Source organism: Oncorhynchus nerka, linkage group LG22 (assembly GCF_034236695.1).
Source record: "Oncorhynchus nerka isolate Pitt River linkage group LG22, Oner_Uvic_2.0, whole genome shotgun sequence".
Lineage (NCBI taxonomy): Eukaryota > Metazoa > Chordata > Actinopteri > Salmoniformes > Salmonidae > Oncorhynchus > Oncorhynchus nerka.
In genome coordinates, this window is record NC_088417.1 from 8,052,748 (window position 1) to 8,071,537 (window position 18,790).

Here is an 18,790-nt window from a genome sequence, read left to right on the forward strand (position 1 = left end):
TTATACACACACATGTTAGTTTTATTATTATAAAGTATACAGGGCACTCTTGTAAAAAAAATATATATTTTTAATCTCAATGTGACTCCCTGATTAAAAAGAGCAATAGTGAGGTAGGGCACTGATGATGGGCGATTAGGCCTGGTTCGCAGTTGGCGTTCCAATTCATCCCAAATGTGTTCAGTGGGGTTGAGGTCAGGGCTCTGTGCAGGCCAGTCAAGTTCTTCTACACCGGGCTCAACAAACCATTTCTGTATGGACCTCACTTTGTGCACGTGGGCATTGTCATGCTGAAAGAATAAAGGGACTTCCCCAAACTGTTGCCACAAAGTTGGAAGCACAGAATCATCTAGAATGTTATTGTATGCTGTAGCATTAAGATTTCCCTTCACTGACACTACAGGACCTAGCCTGAACCATGAAAAAGATCCCAGACCATTATTCCTCCTCCACCAAACATTACAGTAGGCACTACGCTTTGGGGCAGGTAGCTTTCTCCTGGTATCCGCCAAACCCAGATTTGTCCGTTGGACTACCAGATGGTGAAGCGTGATGCATCACTCCAGAGAACGCGTTTCCACTGCTCCAGCTGACGCTTGGCATTGTGCATGGTGATCTTAGTCTTGTGTGCGGCTGCTCGGCCATGGAAACCTATCTCATGAAGCTCCCGACGAACAGTTCTTGGGCTGACGTTGCTTCCAGAGGCAGTTTGGAACACGGTAGTGAGTGTTGCAACCAAGGACAGACAATATTTACACTATTAGCACTACGCGCTTCAGCGGGCCTGTTCTGTGTGCTTGTGTGGCCTACCACTTTGCAGCTGAGCCATTGTTGCTCCAAGACGTTTCCACTTCACAATAACAGCACTTACAGTTGATCGGGGGCAGCTCTAGCAGAGCAGAAATTTGGCTAACTGACTTGTTAGGAAGGTGGCATCCTATGACGGTGTCATGTTGAAAGTCACTGAGCTCTTCAGGAAGGCCATTCTACTGACAATGTTTGTCTATGGAGATTACATGGCCGTGTACTCAATTTTATACACCTGTCAGCAACAGGTGTGGCTGAAAAAAACAAATCCACTAATTTGAAGGGGTGTCCACATACACATATATATATATACACACACACACACACACACGTTTCATACGAATTGCAAGACGTAAAATAACATACGAAATGGATGAAGTTGTACAGAATTGTGCACAATTTTCAGGGACCCAGTTTGGTTCTAGTGCTACTTTTAAAACTACTAGCCGAAATACAAAACATTTAAACCATCTTTTAAGACCTTCCTCCTTCAGAATGTTTGTGTTCTTCTTCCTTCATTTTATATTGTGTATCACAGAAGAAAAAAACACTTCATCACACAACGGTTTAATTTGTATTTACAACATGTAAAATAAATACAATTTTTAAAAAGGTAAAAATAAGAAATCTACAGATTTTGTGAAGAGTACGCATACAGATGTATATAACCTGCTGCATGAAGAAGGGGCCGGCAGGTAGCCTAGTGGTTAGAGTGGAGGGGTGGCAGGTAGCCTAGTGGTTAGAGTGTAGAGGTGGCAGGGTAGCCTAGTGGTTAGAGTGTAGAGGTGGCAGGGTAGCCTAGTGGTTAGAGTGTAGAGGTGGCAGGTAGCCTAGTGGTTAGAGTGTAGAGGTGGCAGGTAGCCTAGTGGTTAGAGTGTAGAGGTGGCAGGTAGCCTAGTGGTTAGAGTGTAGAGGTGGCAGGTAGCCTAGTGGTTAGAGTGTAGAGGTGGCAGGTAGCCTAGTGGTTAGAGTGTAGAGGTGGCAGGGTAGCCTAGTGGTTAGAGTGTAGAGGTGGCAGGTAGCCTAGTGGTTAGAGTGTAGAGGTGGCAGGTAGCCTAGTGGTTAGAGCATTGGACTAGTAACCGAAAGGTTGCAAGATCAAATCCCCAACAAGGTAAAAATCTGTCATTCTGCCCCTGGACAAGGCAGTTTAACCCACTGTTCCCTGGTAGGCTGTCATTAAAAAAATAAGAATTAGTTCTTAACTGACTTGCCAGAGTTAAATAAAAGTAAAATAACATTTTAAAAGAAGTCCATCATAGTAGTGCATAGAAGAGCAGTGAAACATGGTGCTACGTGGATGAAAAGACAGAAAGTACAAATATAAAAAAGATAAACTTTATATATATATATATCATTTTCATTTGAAGAGATTTGGAATTTCAGTGTACTTCCTAAATGGACCCCAACCCTGGAGAACAAACCTACAGACTGAAGCCAGACATCACGAGGTGCTGCGCAGTGTTTCTTGCGTCAAAGTAGGACGTGTCAGTTTCGTCCTCCGGCTGAGGGATGAAGGGCATGGTCTGGTTCTGAAGGTTATCCCAGTCCAAACCCGCAAACAGAGTGTGGCTCCGAAGTTCTGATGCAGAAACAAAAAAACAAATATGGTTGTAGCAGGAAAAGAAATGGAATCATTATACACCCAAATGGTCCATTTCCAAATGGAATCATTATACACCCAAATGGTCCATTTCCAAATGGAATCATTATACACCCAAATGGTCCATTTCCAAATGGAATCATTATACACCCAAATGGTCCATTTCCAAATGGAATCATTATACACCCAAATGGTCCATTTCCAAATGGAATCATTATACACCCAAATGGTCCATTTCCAAATGGAATCATTATACACCCAAATGGTCCATTTCCAAATGGAATCATTATACACCCAAATGGTCCATTTAAAATGGAATCATTATACACCCAAATGGTCCATTTAAAATGGAATCATTATACACCCAAATGGTCCATTTCCAAACGGAATCATTATACACCCAAATGGTCCATTTCCAAATGGAATCATTATACACCCAAATGGTCCATTTCAAATGGAATGGTATTATCACGGTTTAAACTGGTCAAACCAAACCCTTACCTTTGAAACCAGCCCGTTTGTTCATGTCCACGGTGAGTAAAATCTCTATGGCATTACGGGAATTGTGGGATAGCTCCTCCTCACCATCGGGCCATGGAATATCTGAGATTAAACATAAAAATAAAATATTGGGTGATTGAAATTTAATTTAATTTTTTTAAATCCACGATGATTTTATTTTGCTGTAAAAGACATTGAAAACATCAAACAGATAATCATTTACATTTTAGTCATTGATTGACTATCCAGAATGCTTTACAGTTAGTGCATTAAGATAAACTAGCTAGGTTAGACAACCACATAATCACAGTAAAGTCAAATCTTTTCTCAATAAAGCAGCGATAAGAAAAGTCAGTGTTAAGTAAGAAAAGACAAGTGGAACTGCAAGAAAGTACCTCTGTTGAGAATATTCTGGAAGACAAGCTGAGGGGTTTCATCGTTGAAGGGGGGCACGCCGGCAAGGAACTCAAACAGACACACACCCAGGGCCCACCAGTCCACCATGCAGTCTTGGGGGGGGGCAATAGAGACAGTAGGTCACATGTTAATCCGTACATTAACATATCTTACCAAATTACCCACTATTTTTTAGGGGTTCGGGGTTTAACGGAGATTAGTCATACACTTGTCTCAGGTACCATCACGGCAGTGTCACTGTGTTATTGTCCTGTTTGGCTGTGCCTCTATTCTACAGCAGTGGAAGCAGGAACTGAAACAATTGGACAACATTACGCTTAGTGTTTCAATGCAGGGAGTTTTTCCCGAGCCACCGTGCTTCTACACCTGCATTGTTTGCTGTTTGGGGTTTTAGGCTGGGTTTCTGTACAGCACTTTGAGATATCAGCTGATGTAAGAAGGGCTATATAAATAACATTTGATTTGATGTACAATTTGTCCACACACACACACCTTCAAATACGATGTGAGGCGGGTGTTGAAATTGTATTGCTTTTAATTTGTTTGTTGAACACTGTGTTGGTTACTACATGATTCCATGTGTGTAATTTCATGGTTTTGATATCTTCACTATTGACAACAAAATCATTAAACAACAGAGTAGGACTGGCTAATAAGTCCTTAGTTTTGGGGGTCAGGGGTCATGCTCAGGTAAAACAATGTGGCCAAACTATACTTCCATATTTCCAAGTCCTGTTCTTGAAGATCAAGGGGTATAACATTTATAGGAATTCTGATGGACTTTGGTTTTTAATGTAAAGATATATAATAAGATTAAAATGATGTAGTAGAAAACGATGGGTTAGAAGAATCCTACATAACCAACCCATAAAGTAAAAATTTAACAACCATATAATGACCAACTATGTAAACTTTAACATTGATTTATCCTACAATAGATGTCATTCAATTGGTAACATTCACTTTTGTCTTCTTCTAATGCCTCTTAAGGGGAAAGTAATCTAAAAGTAATCAGATTACATTACTGAGTTTGAGTGAGCCAAAAGTTACATGATTGCGATTACAATTTGGGACGGGTAACTACTAACTGTAACAGATTACATTTAGAAAGTAATCTACCTAACCCCTTGTTATCACCAAACATATTCCTGGACAAAACCCATATCAATGTATGAACAAATTTCATCAGTTTGAAAATACGCCTTTAAAAATTAGGTCCATCGAGTGGTCACCAATCAATGTTCATCCTCCACCTTAAAACATTAAAGACCCCTCCTCAACACCATGCACTGAAAATGGCTTCCCTGTTACAATTTCCCTCCATTTAATCCCAACACAGCTCCAAACCCAGAGGCCCAGAAGCAGACAATAGTGTGTGATTGCGACACGCAATTTGGGGTGTTCCTGCATTTGGAGATTCCTAAATAAGCAGGACCCCCCCCCCCCCCCCCCCAACACCTCAAGCACATCATCTTCATGTTTGTGTGACACTAATGATATTTTGGATTCCCCCTGATCGTCTATGCAATTAATGTGTGGATCAAACGGGAAATAAAAAGTATTCGAGTTTTTAAAAAGGGGGGAGAAAGACGCTGTCTACCGGTTTCCTAGCTAGCTAGTTACCGTCGTTTCCCCCGCTTCTTCTTTGAGGTTTATTGGCGGTTGGCATCCAACGTTATGGTACATTAGCGCCACCTACTGTACTGGAGCGCTATCGCCTGTGTACCGGAGTCCTAGGCCATCATTAAACCTTTATTTAACTTGGCAAGTCAGTTATTATTTACAATGACGGCCTACACCGGCCAAACACGGACGACGCTGGGCCAATTGTGCGCCGCCTTATGGGACTCCCAATCAACACCGGTTGAGATACAGCCTTGATTGTGGAACAATAGCAGTATAAAGAGGGGTTCCTGTAAATGCAGGAATGCCCACATGCAGGAACGGCCCGAATTGAGGGCCGCAATTACATCATTTTCGGAAACAGGAAGTACAATTGGGAACCAATTAGTAGCATTTTGAAACCCATCCATGGCATTTTGAATCAAGCAGCCATTTCCTCTGGTAGCAGACCGTGAATGCAACACAGCGAAGCTGAGAACACATGCATTCCCCCTTTGCAACGTTAGCAAGGTAATGAACAACTTACCACATTTACAATATCCTGAAACTTAAAAAAGAAATAAAAAAAGAATCCTTTTAAAAAAAAAAAATGGCTGAACAGATATTTATACCTTCATGTAAAGTTGTGAAGAGGATGACAGCAGTTATACCAACACACATTCAGAAAGAGGAAGGGAAGCGCTACTAAGGTACACAATAGTACATATTTTAGTCGACAGAAGGTGCTCTTTGGTTAAAAGGGGTGAATTGGTCATCAAAAAGAAAGGAGGACCAAGGCGCTCTTCATATAATTCAGTAAAAATGCCTTTATTTGTATGGCATGTTCAATAGAAACAACGTTGAAAAAATCTGACGCGTTTCGGCTGCATGGCCTTCGTCAGGGAGTTCAAAGAAATAATACAATGTCCTCTATTGAACAGTTTTTCCAATTAGAGCCTAATTTGAAGAGGAAGTAGTTACAAAATTGATTGGACAACACCTAGTAAGCAATACTATACACATTAAAAGGTGAAATACTGTAGCTAAGTTATCATAAAGATACAACTCCAAGCTAAGTATCAGAACACTTAAAAAGTTAGTTCTAACCTTAAATATGACTGGGACACATTCAGAAATGTTTTGACATCCCTAACAAGAAATGCGTCAACTCTTACCATGTGGTTTCCCCAATAGCAGCTCTGGGGCAAGGTAATCTGGGGTGCCTAAAATCGGTACTCCCTCCACGGGTACAGGACCACGTCGAACACTCTTAGGGGTCCTGAACGGAGTGTGGGAGGTGGTCGACGACTGTGGGGTCTTAAATTAGGAAACAAATGAAAAAAAAAAAACTGATAAAACAAGTGTTGTGTAATGTAAGTTCTCAGAAGCTATATTTAGATCCTACATTTTCAACTTAGCCCAGTACCCTCCACCCCTGAATCTCGACCCGGTACCCTCCACCCCTGGATCTCGACCCGGTACCCTCCACCCCTGAATCTCGACCCGGTACCCTCCACCCCTGAATCTCGACTCGGTACCCTCCACCCCTGAATCTCGACTCGGTACCCTCCACCCCTGAATCTCGACTCGGTACCCTCCACCCCTGAATCTCGACTCGGTACCCTCCACCCCTGAATCTCGACTCGGTACCCTCCACCCCTGAATCTCGACTCGGTACCCTCCACCCCTGAATCTCGACTCGGTACCCTCCACCCCTGAATCTCGACTCGGTACCCTCCACCCCTGAATCTCGACTCGGTACCCTCCACCCCTGAATCTCGACTCGGTACCCTCCACCCCTGAATCTTGACTCGGTACCCTCCACCCCTGGATTTTGACTCAGTACCCTCCACCCCTGGATTTTGGACTGTGCATCTACCTGATCGAGGGAGTTGTTGGAGCTGGGTATGTTCTGGACCGGTGTGACAACAGAGGGCATACTGTGGTAGGGGGTTGAGGTGGCCATATCCATGGCCTCCACTGAGCCCAGGCTGAGGCGTGAGCTCCCCAACATGTTGGAGCGGTTGATGGAGCTGCAGTAGCTCCGGAAGGCCACCACGTTCCTGGGCTTGAGGAACGAGGGTGACATGGCCACCCTGGGGTCCAGCTCAGGGACTCGGTCGAGGAAGGAGCGCTTGGAATCGCCTCCTCTCAGGGTGAGCCCGTTGCCCGGCCTTGCCGTTCCTGTACTAGCGAAGATGGGTGGCTGAGGAAGGAGTGGGGTACTGGGTGATATTGATGGGTCATATGGTCTATCGTCTAGCTCAAACAGTGCCCAATGCCCCTCTTTGGCACTTTGAGCCGACCTCTTTGGGGTTGGGCTGTTGTCGATGGACATTTCATGAGCCGACCCCTTAGAGTCTGCACACAGGCTCCTGCTCAGCTCGTGGTCTTCACCAAATGACGTGCCTTCGATGAAGACCCCCTCTGCTGGTCCGTCCAACTCACACAGGAGGTTTTTAGCCAAAGCGATGGGACTGGAAAGTTTAGTGGCCCGGCCTTCAGAAGTCTCTTGACCCTCAGATCCAAACACCTCCAAATGGACATTTGCAAACACCCCTGTCAGACCAGTGCGATTCTTCAAAGCAATATCTGGGACGCCATAACACCTCTGGTACGCTGAGTCGCTCTTCTTGGAAAGGGATTTCAACTGTTCAGAACTTCTCTCCACTTCCTCAAACACTCTCTTTCCTGCTGAGGTTACCACAACATGGCCTTCCTTTGGTTTACCTTCGGTGGCACAGTGACCTTCAACTCCAGAAACATAGCCTCTGATTGGTTGAGAGAGATCAGGCTTCTGGGGTGGGGTAGACTGCTCTACCTCGTTAAACTGAAGCCTCTTCCAAGCAAGAGGTTCCTCTTTGGCCTTCCTGGACAGTTCACCAGTACTGGGTTCTCGGTGGAGCTGTCCACGTAGGTCTAAGTTGTCTAACGACGTCAGAGCAGAGTCCCGGCGCTGCAGTCGCATATCAGAGGTCGACTTTCCTTTTGTTGGTCCACTGCTATTCCTACCATATAGGTGCAGGAAGTTCTCCCTCTCCTTCTAGAAAAGCAAACCGAAAACAATAATAACATCTTCTATTGACCCACAAAATACAGAGGTAGATCTGATTGAAATGAACGCAATTGTATTTCCTGCTGGCTTCTGACCTGCTCTACCTCCCATAGTGGGCTGACACCTCCCTCGGAATCCGTGGTAGAGGGGAAGAGGCATGATTGGTTGCTGCCTGCGCTCATTGTGTCAAACCTCCTTCTGGACTTAAGCAGCCTGGGAGTCAGGCTCTTGGTCAACGCATTTGGGCTGAACACAAAGCTGACGGGTCCTGACAAAACAAAAATGAAGACTGATTAGAAACAGTTTGAGGAACCCACCCTCTCTAGACAGGTTTGATTACAGATCTGGTTAAATATTTGACACATGGTCATTTACAGAGGTAGAATTCTCTCTGCTTGCTCTGCCGGAGCTCAATGTCCAAGAGGCTTCTAAACAGCTTCTACCCCCAAGCCATAAGACTCCTGAACATCTAATCAAATGGCTACCCAGACTATTTGCATTGCCCCTCAACTAACCGGTGCTCCCGCACATTGACTCTGTACCGGTACCCCCCTGTATACAATCTCACTATTGTTATTTTCCTGATGCTCTTTAATTACTTGTTACTTTTATTTCTTATTCACATTTTTTTTTTTAACTGCATTGTTGGTTAGAGGCTCGTACGTAAGCATTTCCCTGTAAGGTCTACACCTGTTGTATTTGGCAGATGTGACTAATAAAGTATGATTTGAAGAGACATTACCCAAAGTCTGGCTATGCAAGACAGGGGAACACAGATATTCCTTCCGTCTCCTCAAGGGTGAACAGAGCGAGTTTTTCCGCTGATCAGTTTTCCCACATGACAGAGGGCTGAACACAGCCGAGGCGCTGCTGCGACGCTTGCTCTCCCCTGCTGGTGTGTTCTGTGTCTGATGGGATGAAAACACAGAATGAATATTTAATATGGCAATGGGAAAGAATGTACTGTATCTGCACAAACCAATCATATCACATTTACTATCCTCACTGATGTATCGTCTATGAATTACATTACATACTTAAATGCAATGAACTTAACTTTACTTACAAGTCCAAGAGAGCTGATCAAAGACAGGACTTGACCGGGGGTGCGGAAATAATCCTGTCTAGGCTTTGCCAAAGATGGGGTTGTCAAGATATCGGCAAGACTCAATTCTGGGTAGAAAAGGAATGAAAATGTAAAACTAAAGCCTGCAAGCGGATGGGGGTGTATGCTTTGGTTTAGGCAGCAGGTAGCCTAGCAGTTAAGAGTGTTGGACCAGTAACTGAAAGTTTGATGGTTCAAAAATTCTGAGCCGACTAGGTGAAAAATCTGTCAATGTGCCCTTGAGCAAGGCATTTAACCCTAATTTCTGCTTTAAGTCACTCTGAATAAGAGTGTGTGCTAAATAATTAAAATGTTTAATGTATGCTACAGTTTATGCACATACCTCTGTCAAGCTTGACTTTGGAGAGGCCAAAGTCTGTAAGCTGATGTGACCTTCATTAGATACAAGCATATTGTCCGGCTTCAGGTCCCTAAATGATTGAACAGAATACAAAACTTAAAATCATACTAAATTGTGAAATGTATATTTTTTTTAAACACACATTTCTTGAAGTTGGAGAGTCATAAAAGTACCTGTGGATGATTCCATGGCGATGGAGATAGTCTAAAGCACGTGCCACCTCTGAAATGTATTTCACTGACATATCCTCATCAAAATACCCGTAGGTGTGAAGAAGGGATTTCACGTCTCCTCCAATTAGGTATTCCATCACCTGTGCATAAACACGTACAGAGGCCAATATACCAAAGTTAGGAAAGTGACAACAAGTCACTGTTGTCATTTATCTTTTTTGGACACACACACACACACACACACACACACACCAAATACACTTTTGTTGCTGTTTGGAGACAGTAGAAGAGGTGTACGACAAAGGGACTTTTGCTGAGGGCCAATGCGTCTCTCTCTGCCTTCATCTGACCTGACAAATTTTTGTCATGCATGTCAGATTTCTTCACCACCTGCAGAAGTGTACAGCGAATTAAGTGTCATTATCCTCAAAATGTCAAGTTAGGCATTTCCATTTATATAAAACTTTTTTTAATTAAAAAAAAAAAAGTTTAACATTATTTCCAATTCCTTCACATCAGCAGCTGTTACTGGTGGTTTACCCCACACACACGAATTTGAAATGTCAGCTGCGGAGGTTCATAGCAGGGGTAAAACCGTTGATGACTTGCCTTGATTGCATATAATCGTGGATTACATTTCTTCCGTGCAAGGTAAACCTTTCCAAAGGCACCACGGCTGATGGGCTTCAAAACAAAAAAGTCATCGATTGAGGCAGGCCTTAGGATATCGGATAACTTCCTATCTGCACAAGAAGTGGGCTGTTTTTCACCCGCATCCATAACTGGGAACAAGTCGGTCATACAGCTAACTTTAACTTCTCAGGGGACACACATCCTGAGTTTAATTTAAATAAAATCGTGCATGCAATTAAACTAGTTAAGGTTACCATTGAGATACTTTGAAATGTAACAGCTATTTGCTCCCTTTTCACTAACCTGACAGACAAGTTTGTTTTAAATTTCAAATCCGCTCCCAGAGATAGAGATAGGACGCTATTCGTGGCCAAAGAGAGTGCCTATACGAAAACATTTGACCAGTCAAGAATATGAACACTTAAAATTAATATTATACAAAATAACAAAGTTAGAAATTAATCAATAAATATAATTGACGTTTTGGAACATCAATATTTTTACTAGAGCAACTCTGGTTCATGAATTGAATCAGGCAATAGGTAGGACACCTATTACAGGCATCAACATTAACGCATATTTTATAAAAAGTAAAATCAACTCGTTTACAAATGTTTGACAACAACGTGGTAAACCAAATTATTTGTAAAAAATATATATATATATATATATATATATATATATATATTGGAGAAGTAACTAGAGAAGTGTAGCGAAGAAAAATAATCGTGTTCAAACCGGTAGTAATTTCTTCCAGAAGTCACGTTGATGTTGACCTCTCAGGAAGAAGCCATTTTCATGAAAGTAACAGTTTTGTAACAAGAGAGAAAAAACAACAACAAAAGGACTGTGCCCAGGAGGAGTTGGTATAATCAGTAACATTGAGGGTCTGTCTTCACATACTAACCCTCAAGTTGCTGTGATAATGTTGTCCTTCTCGGCGTCGCTCCAGCCACAGGTAAGTAAAGACACTAAGCCAGGATCGGATAGCTGCTTAATAACCTATCTAGGTGACTGATGTAACCTAGCTGCTCGAAAGCGCTGGCTAATTAACGTTTAGATATACGAGACAACACATTTTATAACTAGCTAGCTGTTTATAAAGTTTAAAGTATTTATCTAGCCATAAATATTGTTAGCTAGTTCTTGTTATCAAGCTTATTTAGTTAACTAGTTACTGTAGGGAATGTTACGCATTTCTCAATCTCAGTATTTCCTAACGTTAGTTGTCTGTTCATACTAACACCACAGCGATATTTTTTTTTGACAGTTAAGTTCATTTGATGCTAGGTAGTTATAAATTAGGGTAACTAACCAAACTAGCTGACGAATTGGTTATGTCATATCATATCAGTCAGTTATATAATCGAGCTATCGCGATAAAAAAAAAAAGTATTGCTTGATTTTTACATCTGCCTGTGAATGACAATATCAATAAATACTGTCAATCAATGGCATGAGGACGGCTGTTTTTAAATGGTAACATAGGAGAAATGAATGCCCCCCCAATGTCAAACCTGGGCTGTGCCCGGTGCCAGTACATAACGTTAGAAGCAACTCTTCACACCAGTAACTATATGGCAGGGACTTGTAAAATGCCTTTGATCTCATTAGAAGATATTTACAAGTTGAATTCAAATGGCCTTCCCTCACCAATGCCCTAGCCCGGGTGCCTCACAAATCTGCTGTAAATTGCACAGTGAAAGAAATATCGTAGACTGGTCACCTAGACCCAGGCAGGGTAGCCTAGTGGTTAGAGCGTTGGACTAGTAACCGAAAGGTTGCAAGTTCATATCCCGAGCTGACAAGGTACAAATCTGTCGTTCTGCCCCTGAACAGGCAGTTAACCCACTGTTCCTAGGCTGTCATTGAAAATAAGAATTTGTTCTTAACTGACTTGCCTAGTTAAATAAAGATTTTAAAAATAAAATAAAAACATCATTATCCCTCCTGCAATGTTGTTTATCAGAACAATATATGCCAACATTACACAAATCATGCATGTCATGAATTTCCAATTTGTCCATCTCTGTTGCCACTTGACGACTCTTAGGTAACGAGTCAACTCATTGGCCAACTCATCAATGCCCTCCATTCCCTGAAGAACTCAGCCAGCTCCACAGCCACAGCTTCTGTCCAGAGCCTTCAGACATACGTCACACCAGAGCAGGACCTGTTGCTCACAGAGGTACGATAACACACTAAGGGGGTGTGGCTTACATGCAAACCCATATTTAATTTTCAAATTGGTTCGATTTAAGGTAAGGGTCAAGTTATAGATTTTGGCCAGTCTGGCGGTCAATGGGATGCTGGTCAGAAAAGTCCCGTTAGACTCTCCCCTGTAAGATTAGCCTACTTAATGGCAATCATATGTGGTACATTTGTTATCAGGGATTCCTCTTCTCATAGCCAAGGCTTATTCCTGACACACCACTGCAGTCCTCCCTCAGACTGGACAAGCCTCAATGTACCTTTTAGAGCTATAGCTTGTTTCAACTGGCTCCACCCCCTCCACTGTCCTCAGGAGCCCCAGTGCGACTTTGTACTCACTAACATATAACATTGGAATTATGAGAATCCTGTTGTGTGCAGGGCCACCAGGTCTACCGGACTAGGCACAGCTCCCCAAGCAGACATGTCAAGCTTAGCTAAACCAGACTGGTCGGCATCCCCTCCCCTAGGGGAAACCCCTGTGGCCGTGAATTGGCCACAAACAGATCTGGGACCAGGCTAACGCTTGCTCATTATTACAGTTGATGTGTCCTTCATACTGACTTCCTGTTCCCACTGTGAACCTCCAGGACCTGGGTCTATCAGAACAGCGGGTGCGTGAGCCCACCGTGATCCTCCGGGACCTGGGCTTATCAGACCTGAGGGTGGGTCAGCTGGATGAGCTGGTGAATAGGTTACTGCCCTCACCGGGCTCAGAGGAGGGCCCAGCTGCTTCAATATGGAGAACGTCCCACGTCTCTGCAGACTCTTTCTTACAAAACAAACACGGTGAGGACGTAGTTTTATTTGATGAATCTGTGTTTTTGTTGCAGGGTGTATATTTGTAGTAAAATGATACCACGCAGTTGTTTTTGTTGCAGGGTGTATATTTGTGATAGTCTTCAGTTGACGTGTGTATTTGTTTCTATAGGGTTGTCAAACGGAAGGTTTGGTGTTTTTGGCTCGCCAATGTTCCACAGACCAAACCAGAGTCCTCTACACGCCATCTGTTCAGAGCTCCAATATTGGCCTGGTAAGGAACCATAACTGGTTTATTTAGTGTCATCTGTGGAATGTGCCCAGTGACCCTCAAGTGAAGATAGGGAATTCACCATGGTAAAATTATCAACTATTTGAGAGAATTCCATTGGTCCTAAAGTGAAATCTCCACCGACACCAGGCGAATCAAATACGCCCACTCACAAGTCCCCCCCCCCCCCCCCCCCTCTTCTCCTTCTTCAGTAAGGGTCCAGAACCGAGGCTTCAAGACTCTGAGGAAGAGCAAACGCGTGGAGTCTGGTTACCAGGGGCTGGCAGAACCAGAGGGTTACACTTCAGCATTCATGAAGGTCAGGAAGTGTTACACTATGCAATCAGTCACGTACTCCACAAATCCCCTTCTTGGACAGACATAGTTTGGCATGCGGTCAATGAACCCAACAAATCCCCTTCTTGGACAGACATAGTTTGCGGTCAATGAACCCATTGGATCTGTTTTGCTGTCCTGAAGTTTACCAGAATTTCCCCTTCAACGTGAAGATTGGCACATGTTGTTAAAATTGTGACCCAACCCCCTTTTTCTGTTCTTTACGCTATAGTGGTGATTCCTCTCACACTGTTGAGTTTTTTGGCCACCTTCGTGTGGAAAGGGCTGTTTTTTAATGTCTTGTAACCACTCTGGCTAGGCCCATCTCATTTTCATGTTCAACATCTTGCTTTCTCCTCCCTCTCTTTCTCTCACCTGCTGACACACATACATTATGCTCTCTCTCTCTCTCTCTCTCTCTCTCTCTCTCTCATTATTTCACCCCCCACACCCCCTCCATCACAGGGTCTCCTCATGAGACCCGACAAGTCCCCAGAGGCACAGAGTCTGGATCACGTGGTAAAGCAGAAGAACCTGCAAGGTGACCAACAAGATGCCTTCAAGTCTGGTTTCACCGAGGGCTTCATGAGGTCCCAGGCCTTCACTCAGAGGACACACGGCACGTCACACAACTTTCTTCATATATGGCATCTAAATCACTCAGCATATTCCCTTCTTAGAGTGACTAACAGGAAGCAATGTAAAAAATAAATAATTGGATTGAACCTTTATTTGACTAAACAAGTCAGTAAAGACAATCTTTAAAGGAATGGTGTTAGTCATCATTGAGAAACATTTTTAAAGTGAAGACTGATATTTCAAACCCTGCCCCAGCTCGTAACAGATTTGCTCCTCCTTGAAGTCAATCATGACTGCCAGTTATACAGTGAAGCAGTAAGCCCATGGGCACCACTAGCAGTTCCACCAAGTGTCCACAAGGTGGCACTGCTGAGTTGACCTTAAACTCTTATGTTTCAGTAACTCACTTCTATCTTCCCATTGACAGACTCGCTAAGGAGGACCAGGCTGATTCTATTGGTCCTCCTCGTTGTGGGAATCTATGGCCTGTCAAGAAGCCCGTTTCTTTCGGGTAAAGGGTCCTTTTCTGATGCTGGTTTGTGTTCTATTGAATTCTTACGTTTGCATGAGTCACCGCATTGTGGTTGTGCTTTTTCATCAAGAGCAATTGTCGAATTGGCTGCTATTCCACTGATCGTGCTTTATGATCAATTATCAGCCAGCTGCCCGACCCCTAGCTGCCCAGGCGCTGGTCCATGATAGTATTTATTAGAAACTCCACCTTTGGTCATTTTAACAATGAATGATTGAATAGGAAATGGATATTTGAATATATATTTGAGTGTAAGATGAAAGTGGTATTAACAAAAATCTGTAGTTCATGACATGTTATTCTAGCATAGTTTCTATGATAAGTAGAGGCCTGTTGGAGATTCCCAGGTGGTGTCTGTCAGTGGTCTGATTGAGTTGTCGTGGGTTTGCACTGAACAGTGAGGTTCCGTACCACGTCAGGCCTGGACTCACAAGTGGACCCGGTTCAGGTGAAGAGCGTCACCTTTGAGCACGTCAAGGGGGTAGAGGAGGCCAAGAATGAACTGCAAGACGTGGTGGAGTTCCTCAGAAACCCCCAGAAGTTCACCGTGCTAGGAGGGAAGCTCCCTAAAGGTACGATGTCTTTCTGTAAATGTGACATTCGGTTTATCTTCTACTAAATCAGTGGGCCTTTTTTGGTTTAGCTTCAGCCTTGAGGATGGGAGTTCGATCCCCGGCTGAGTCATACCAAAGACTGTAAAAAATGGGACCCAATGTGTGTCTACTTGGCACTCTGCATTAAGGAGATAGATTTGGGGGGGTAAGGCCTTACGATGAGATTTCAGTCCTGTCCAGGGGGTGTATTTGTACATTAAGCTGCCTCGCACTACAGAAACAGGAGATAGAATGGCGTTTAACTCCATACGGTGAGACTACAGTCCTGTCCAGGGGGTGTATTTGTACATTAAGCTACCTCACCCTACAGAAAGCAGTTATGTCCACAAGGCTACTTCCTTACTTATGAGATGAGCAGAGATGTCCTCAAGACAAAGCTACTTCCTTACTTATGAGATGAGCAGAGATGTCCTCAAGCCAAAGCTACTTCCTTAGTCCTTATTTGTCTTATCTTTCTGTGTGGTCTCTTTACACAGTGCCATTACATTTTCTTTCTTTCAATGTGTTCACATGTTGCACTTTTTTGTGGCCTCTGGTTTTGTCAGGCATCCTCCTGATTGGCCCCCCAGGCACAGGAAAGACTCTCCTGGCTCGGGCTGTTGCCGGGGAGGCCGACGTCCCCTTCTTCTACGCATCGGGATCAGAGTTTGACGAGATGTTTGTGGGTGTCGGAGCTAGCCGCATCAGAAACCTCTTCAGTAAGTCCCAGAGGAGATCTAAAGGCTGTGTACCGTTATCAATACACTTGACTGACCAACCTTCACCCTGTCACTCATGATCGCTGATTGGTGAAAGGACCTGATAGGTTCGATTGATTGATTTTTTTATTGGGGGAAAAGATGCACCGAGTACAACCCAGGGGATAACACCTTCATGTGATTCCATTCGTTTCCGCGTTAGTGATTCGTTTCCGGCGTTAGTGATTCCATTCGTTTCGGCGTTAGTGATTCGTTTCCGGCGTTAGTGATTCCATTCGTTTCCGGCGTTAGTGATTCGTTTCCGGCGTTAGTGATTCCATTCGTTTCCGGCGTTAGTGATTCGTTTCCGGCGTTAGTGATTCCATTCGTTTCCGGCGTTAGTGATTCGTTTCCGGCGTTAGTGACTCCATTCGTTTCTGGCGTTAGTGATTCCACTAGTTTCCGGCGTTAGTGATTCGTTTCTGGCGTTAGTGATTCCATTCGTTTCCGGCGTTAGTGATTCCATTAGTTTCCGGCGTTAGTGATTCCATTAGTTTCCGGCGTTAGTGATTCCATTCGTTTCCGGCGTTAGTGAATCGTTTCCGGCGTTAGTGATTCGTTTCCGGCGTTAGTGATTCGTTTCCGGCGTTAGTGATTCCATTAGTTTCTGGCGTTAGTGATTCGTTTCTGGCGTTAGTGATTCGTTTCTGGCGTTAGTGATTCGTTTCTGGCGTTAGTGATTCCATTAGTTTCTGGCGTTAGTGATTCGTTTCCGGCGTTAGTGATTCGTTTCCGGCGTTAGTGATTCGTTTCCGGCGTTAGTGATTCGTTTCCGGCGTTAGTGATTCCATTCGTTTCCGGCGTTAGTGACTCCATTCGTTTCCGGCGTTAGTGACTCCACTAGTTTCTGGCGTTAGTGACTCCACTAGTTTCTGGCGTTAGTGACTCCACTAGTTTCTGGCGTTAGTGACTCCACTAGTTTCTGGTGTTAGTCGTTAGTGACTCCACATTAGTGACTCCACTAGTTTCTGGCGTTAGTGATTCCACTCCAGTTTCTGGTGTTAGTGACTCCACTAGTTTCTGGTGTTAGTGACTCCACTAGTTTCTGGTGTTAGTGACTCCACTAGTTTCTGGTGTTAGTGACTCCACTAGTTTCTGGTGTTAGTGACTCCACTAGTTTCTGGTGTTAGTGACTCCACTAGTTTCTGGTGTTAGTGACTCCACTAGTTTCTGGTGTTAGTGATTTGTTTCGGCGTTAGTGACTCCATTCGTTTCCGGCGTTAGTGATTTGTTTCCGGCGTTAGTGACTCCACCAGTTTCTGGTGTTAGTGACTCCACTAGTTTCTGGCGTTAGTGACTCCACTAGTTTCCGGCGTGGTCCCTGATGAAATACCGACCAAGTTAAATAAAACAGTAACCCCTCTGCATCACAGTCATTCCACAATGTGGCTTTCAACTAATCAAGTACTACTTGATCAGTGGCCATGAAGCACAGGAAAGGAGGGACACAGCCTCAATCTCTTTCTGTTTGGTCCACAGAAGAGGCGAAAGCCAACGCACCTTGTGTTGTCTTCATTGATGAGCTTGACAGCGTGGGAGGAAAGAGGATCGAGTCTCCCATGCACCCCTACTCCAGACAGACCATCAACCAGCTACTGGCAGAGATGGACGGGTCAGAACAACTCAGAATATACTGTATATAGCTATTGCATCAGACATTATCTTTTTGTTGTTTACCTGGTGCATATCACAAGGCTTGTATTTTCCTCATTCAATGTTTTGATACTCCACAGGTTCAAACCAAACGAAGGGGTCATCGTTATCGGCGCTACAAACTTTGCTGAGGCTTTGGATAAGTATGTTTTCAGTGGGTAGTAGCAGGTGTTTCTGTAGGCTTTTTACCAACCCAGTAGGCTTGGTCCCTTTGTCAGGACTTGGCTGGTTGTCTGTCTCGTCTTAAAGCTTCAGACCGCCGGATTTCAGCTCCGAGTTGCAAAATCACACTTGAAATGTGGTAATAAGGCTGGGTGGTTCATTGGAACGAATTGCACAGTGGGAACTACACTTCCCATGTGCCCAGATAACTGATTCTGCCTTTTTTTGCCATGGTCCTCCTCGGATGTCCCTCTGTGAGATTACTGGAAAAGTCGCCAGAAGAAAGTTATTCTTGAGAGCTGGTCATAGGACCAGCAAAAAGCTGTATAAATGGAACAAATCTATTTTTAGAAAGAGGTCGTAAATAGAACCGCTCTTCATTTTGCTCCCATTGACCGAGAAGCTTTATACATTCATTGTAGAATCACAAGGCTAAAGGTAAATAAAGAATGCATTTGTTATTGACACACTTGAGATTGGAGCCTGTATTCTGTTCGAATTGTATACAACCATGTTAGCTCTGGATCTGGATCATTAGCCCATTGTTGTCTGGATCATTAGCCCATTGCTCTCTGGATCATTAGCCCATTGCTCTCTGGATCATTAGCCCATTGCTCTCTGGATCATTAGCCCATTGTTGTCTGGATCATTAGCCCATTGCTCTCTGGATCATTAGCCC

The 18,790-nt window shown here is 43.8% G+C and overlaps 2 protein-coding genes across 3 annotated transcripts in view; one reads left to right on the plus strand and one right to left on the minus strand.

The window, feature by feature from the left end:
* Positions 1-1,358: 1,358 nt before the first annotated feature.
* Positions 1,359-10,638, minus strand: LOC115124529 (serine/threonine-protein kinase greatwall-like). The gene is given in 13 exon segments (XM_065006894.1): positions 1,359-2,389; positions 2,912-3,013; positions 3,307-3,420; positions 6,106-6,247; positions 6,810-7,973; positions 8,081-8,253; positions 8,728-8,893; positions 9,052-9,158; positions 9,434-9,475; positions 9,478-9,521; positions 9,625-9,764; positions 9,877-10,014; positions 10,234-10,638. Coding segments are annotated over 13 exon segments (2,682 nt in total). The 5' UTR covers positions 10,426-10,638; the 3' UTR covers positions 1,359-2,231.
* A 386-nt stretch (positions 10,639-11,024) lies between these two features.
* The window catches only part of LOC115124528 (ATP-dependent zinc metalloprotease YME1L1-like), a 28,398-nt gene continuing 20,632 nt past the window's right edge, over positions 11,025-18,790 (plus strand). Inside the window, exons 1-11 of one of the 2 annotated variants that reach the window (XM_065006895.1) lie at positions 11,025-11,215; positions 12,311-12,445; positions 13,059-13,257; positions 13,400-13,501; positions 13,711-13,817; positions 14,300-14,453; positions 14,841-14,948; positions 15,344-15,517; positions 16,105-16,257; positions 17,776-17,908; positions 18,030-18,092. In XM_065006895.1, the coding sequence (XP_064862967.1) occupies positions 11,183-11,215; positions 12,311-12,445; positions 13,059-13,257; positions 13,400-13,501; positions 13,711-13,817; positions 14,300-14,453; positions 14,841-14,948; positions 15,344-15,517; positions 16,105-16,257; positions 17,776-17,908; positions 18,030-18,092 (1,361 nt within the window). In that variant the 5' untranslated portion in view covers positions 11,025-11,182. The remainder of the gene's footprint in view (positions 11,216-12,310; positions 12,446-13,058; positions 13,258-13,399; positions 13,502-13,710; positions 13,818-14,299; positions 14,454-14,840; positions 14,949-15,343; positions 15,518-16,104; positions 16,258-17,775; positions 17,909-18,029; positions 18,093-18,790) is intronic. The other variant, XM_065006896.1, reaches the window with a different exon arrangement.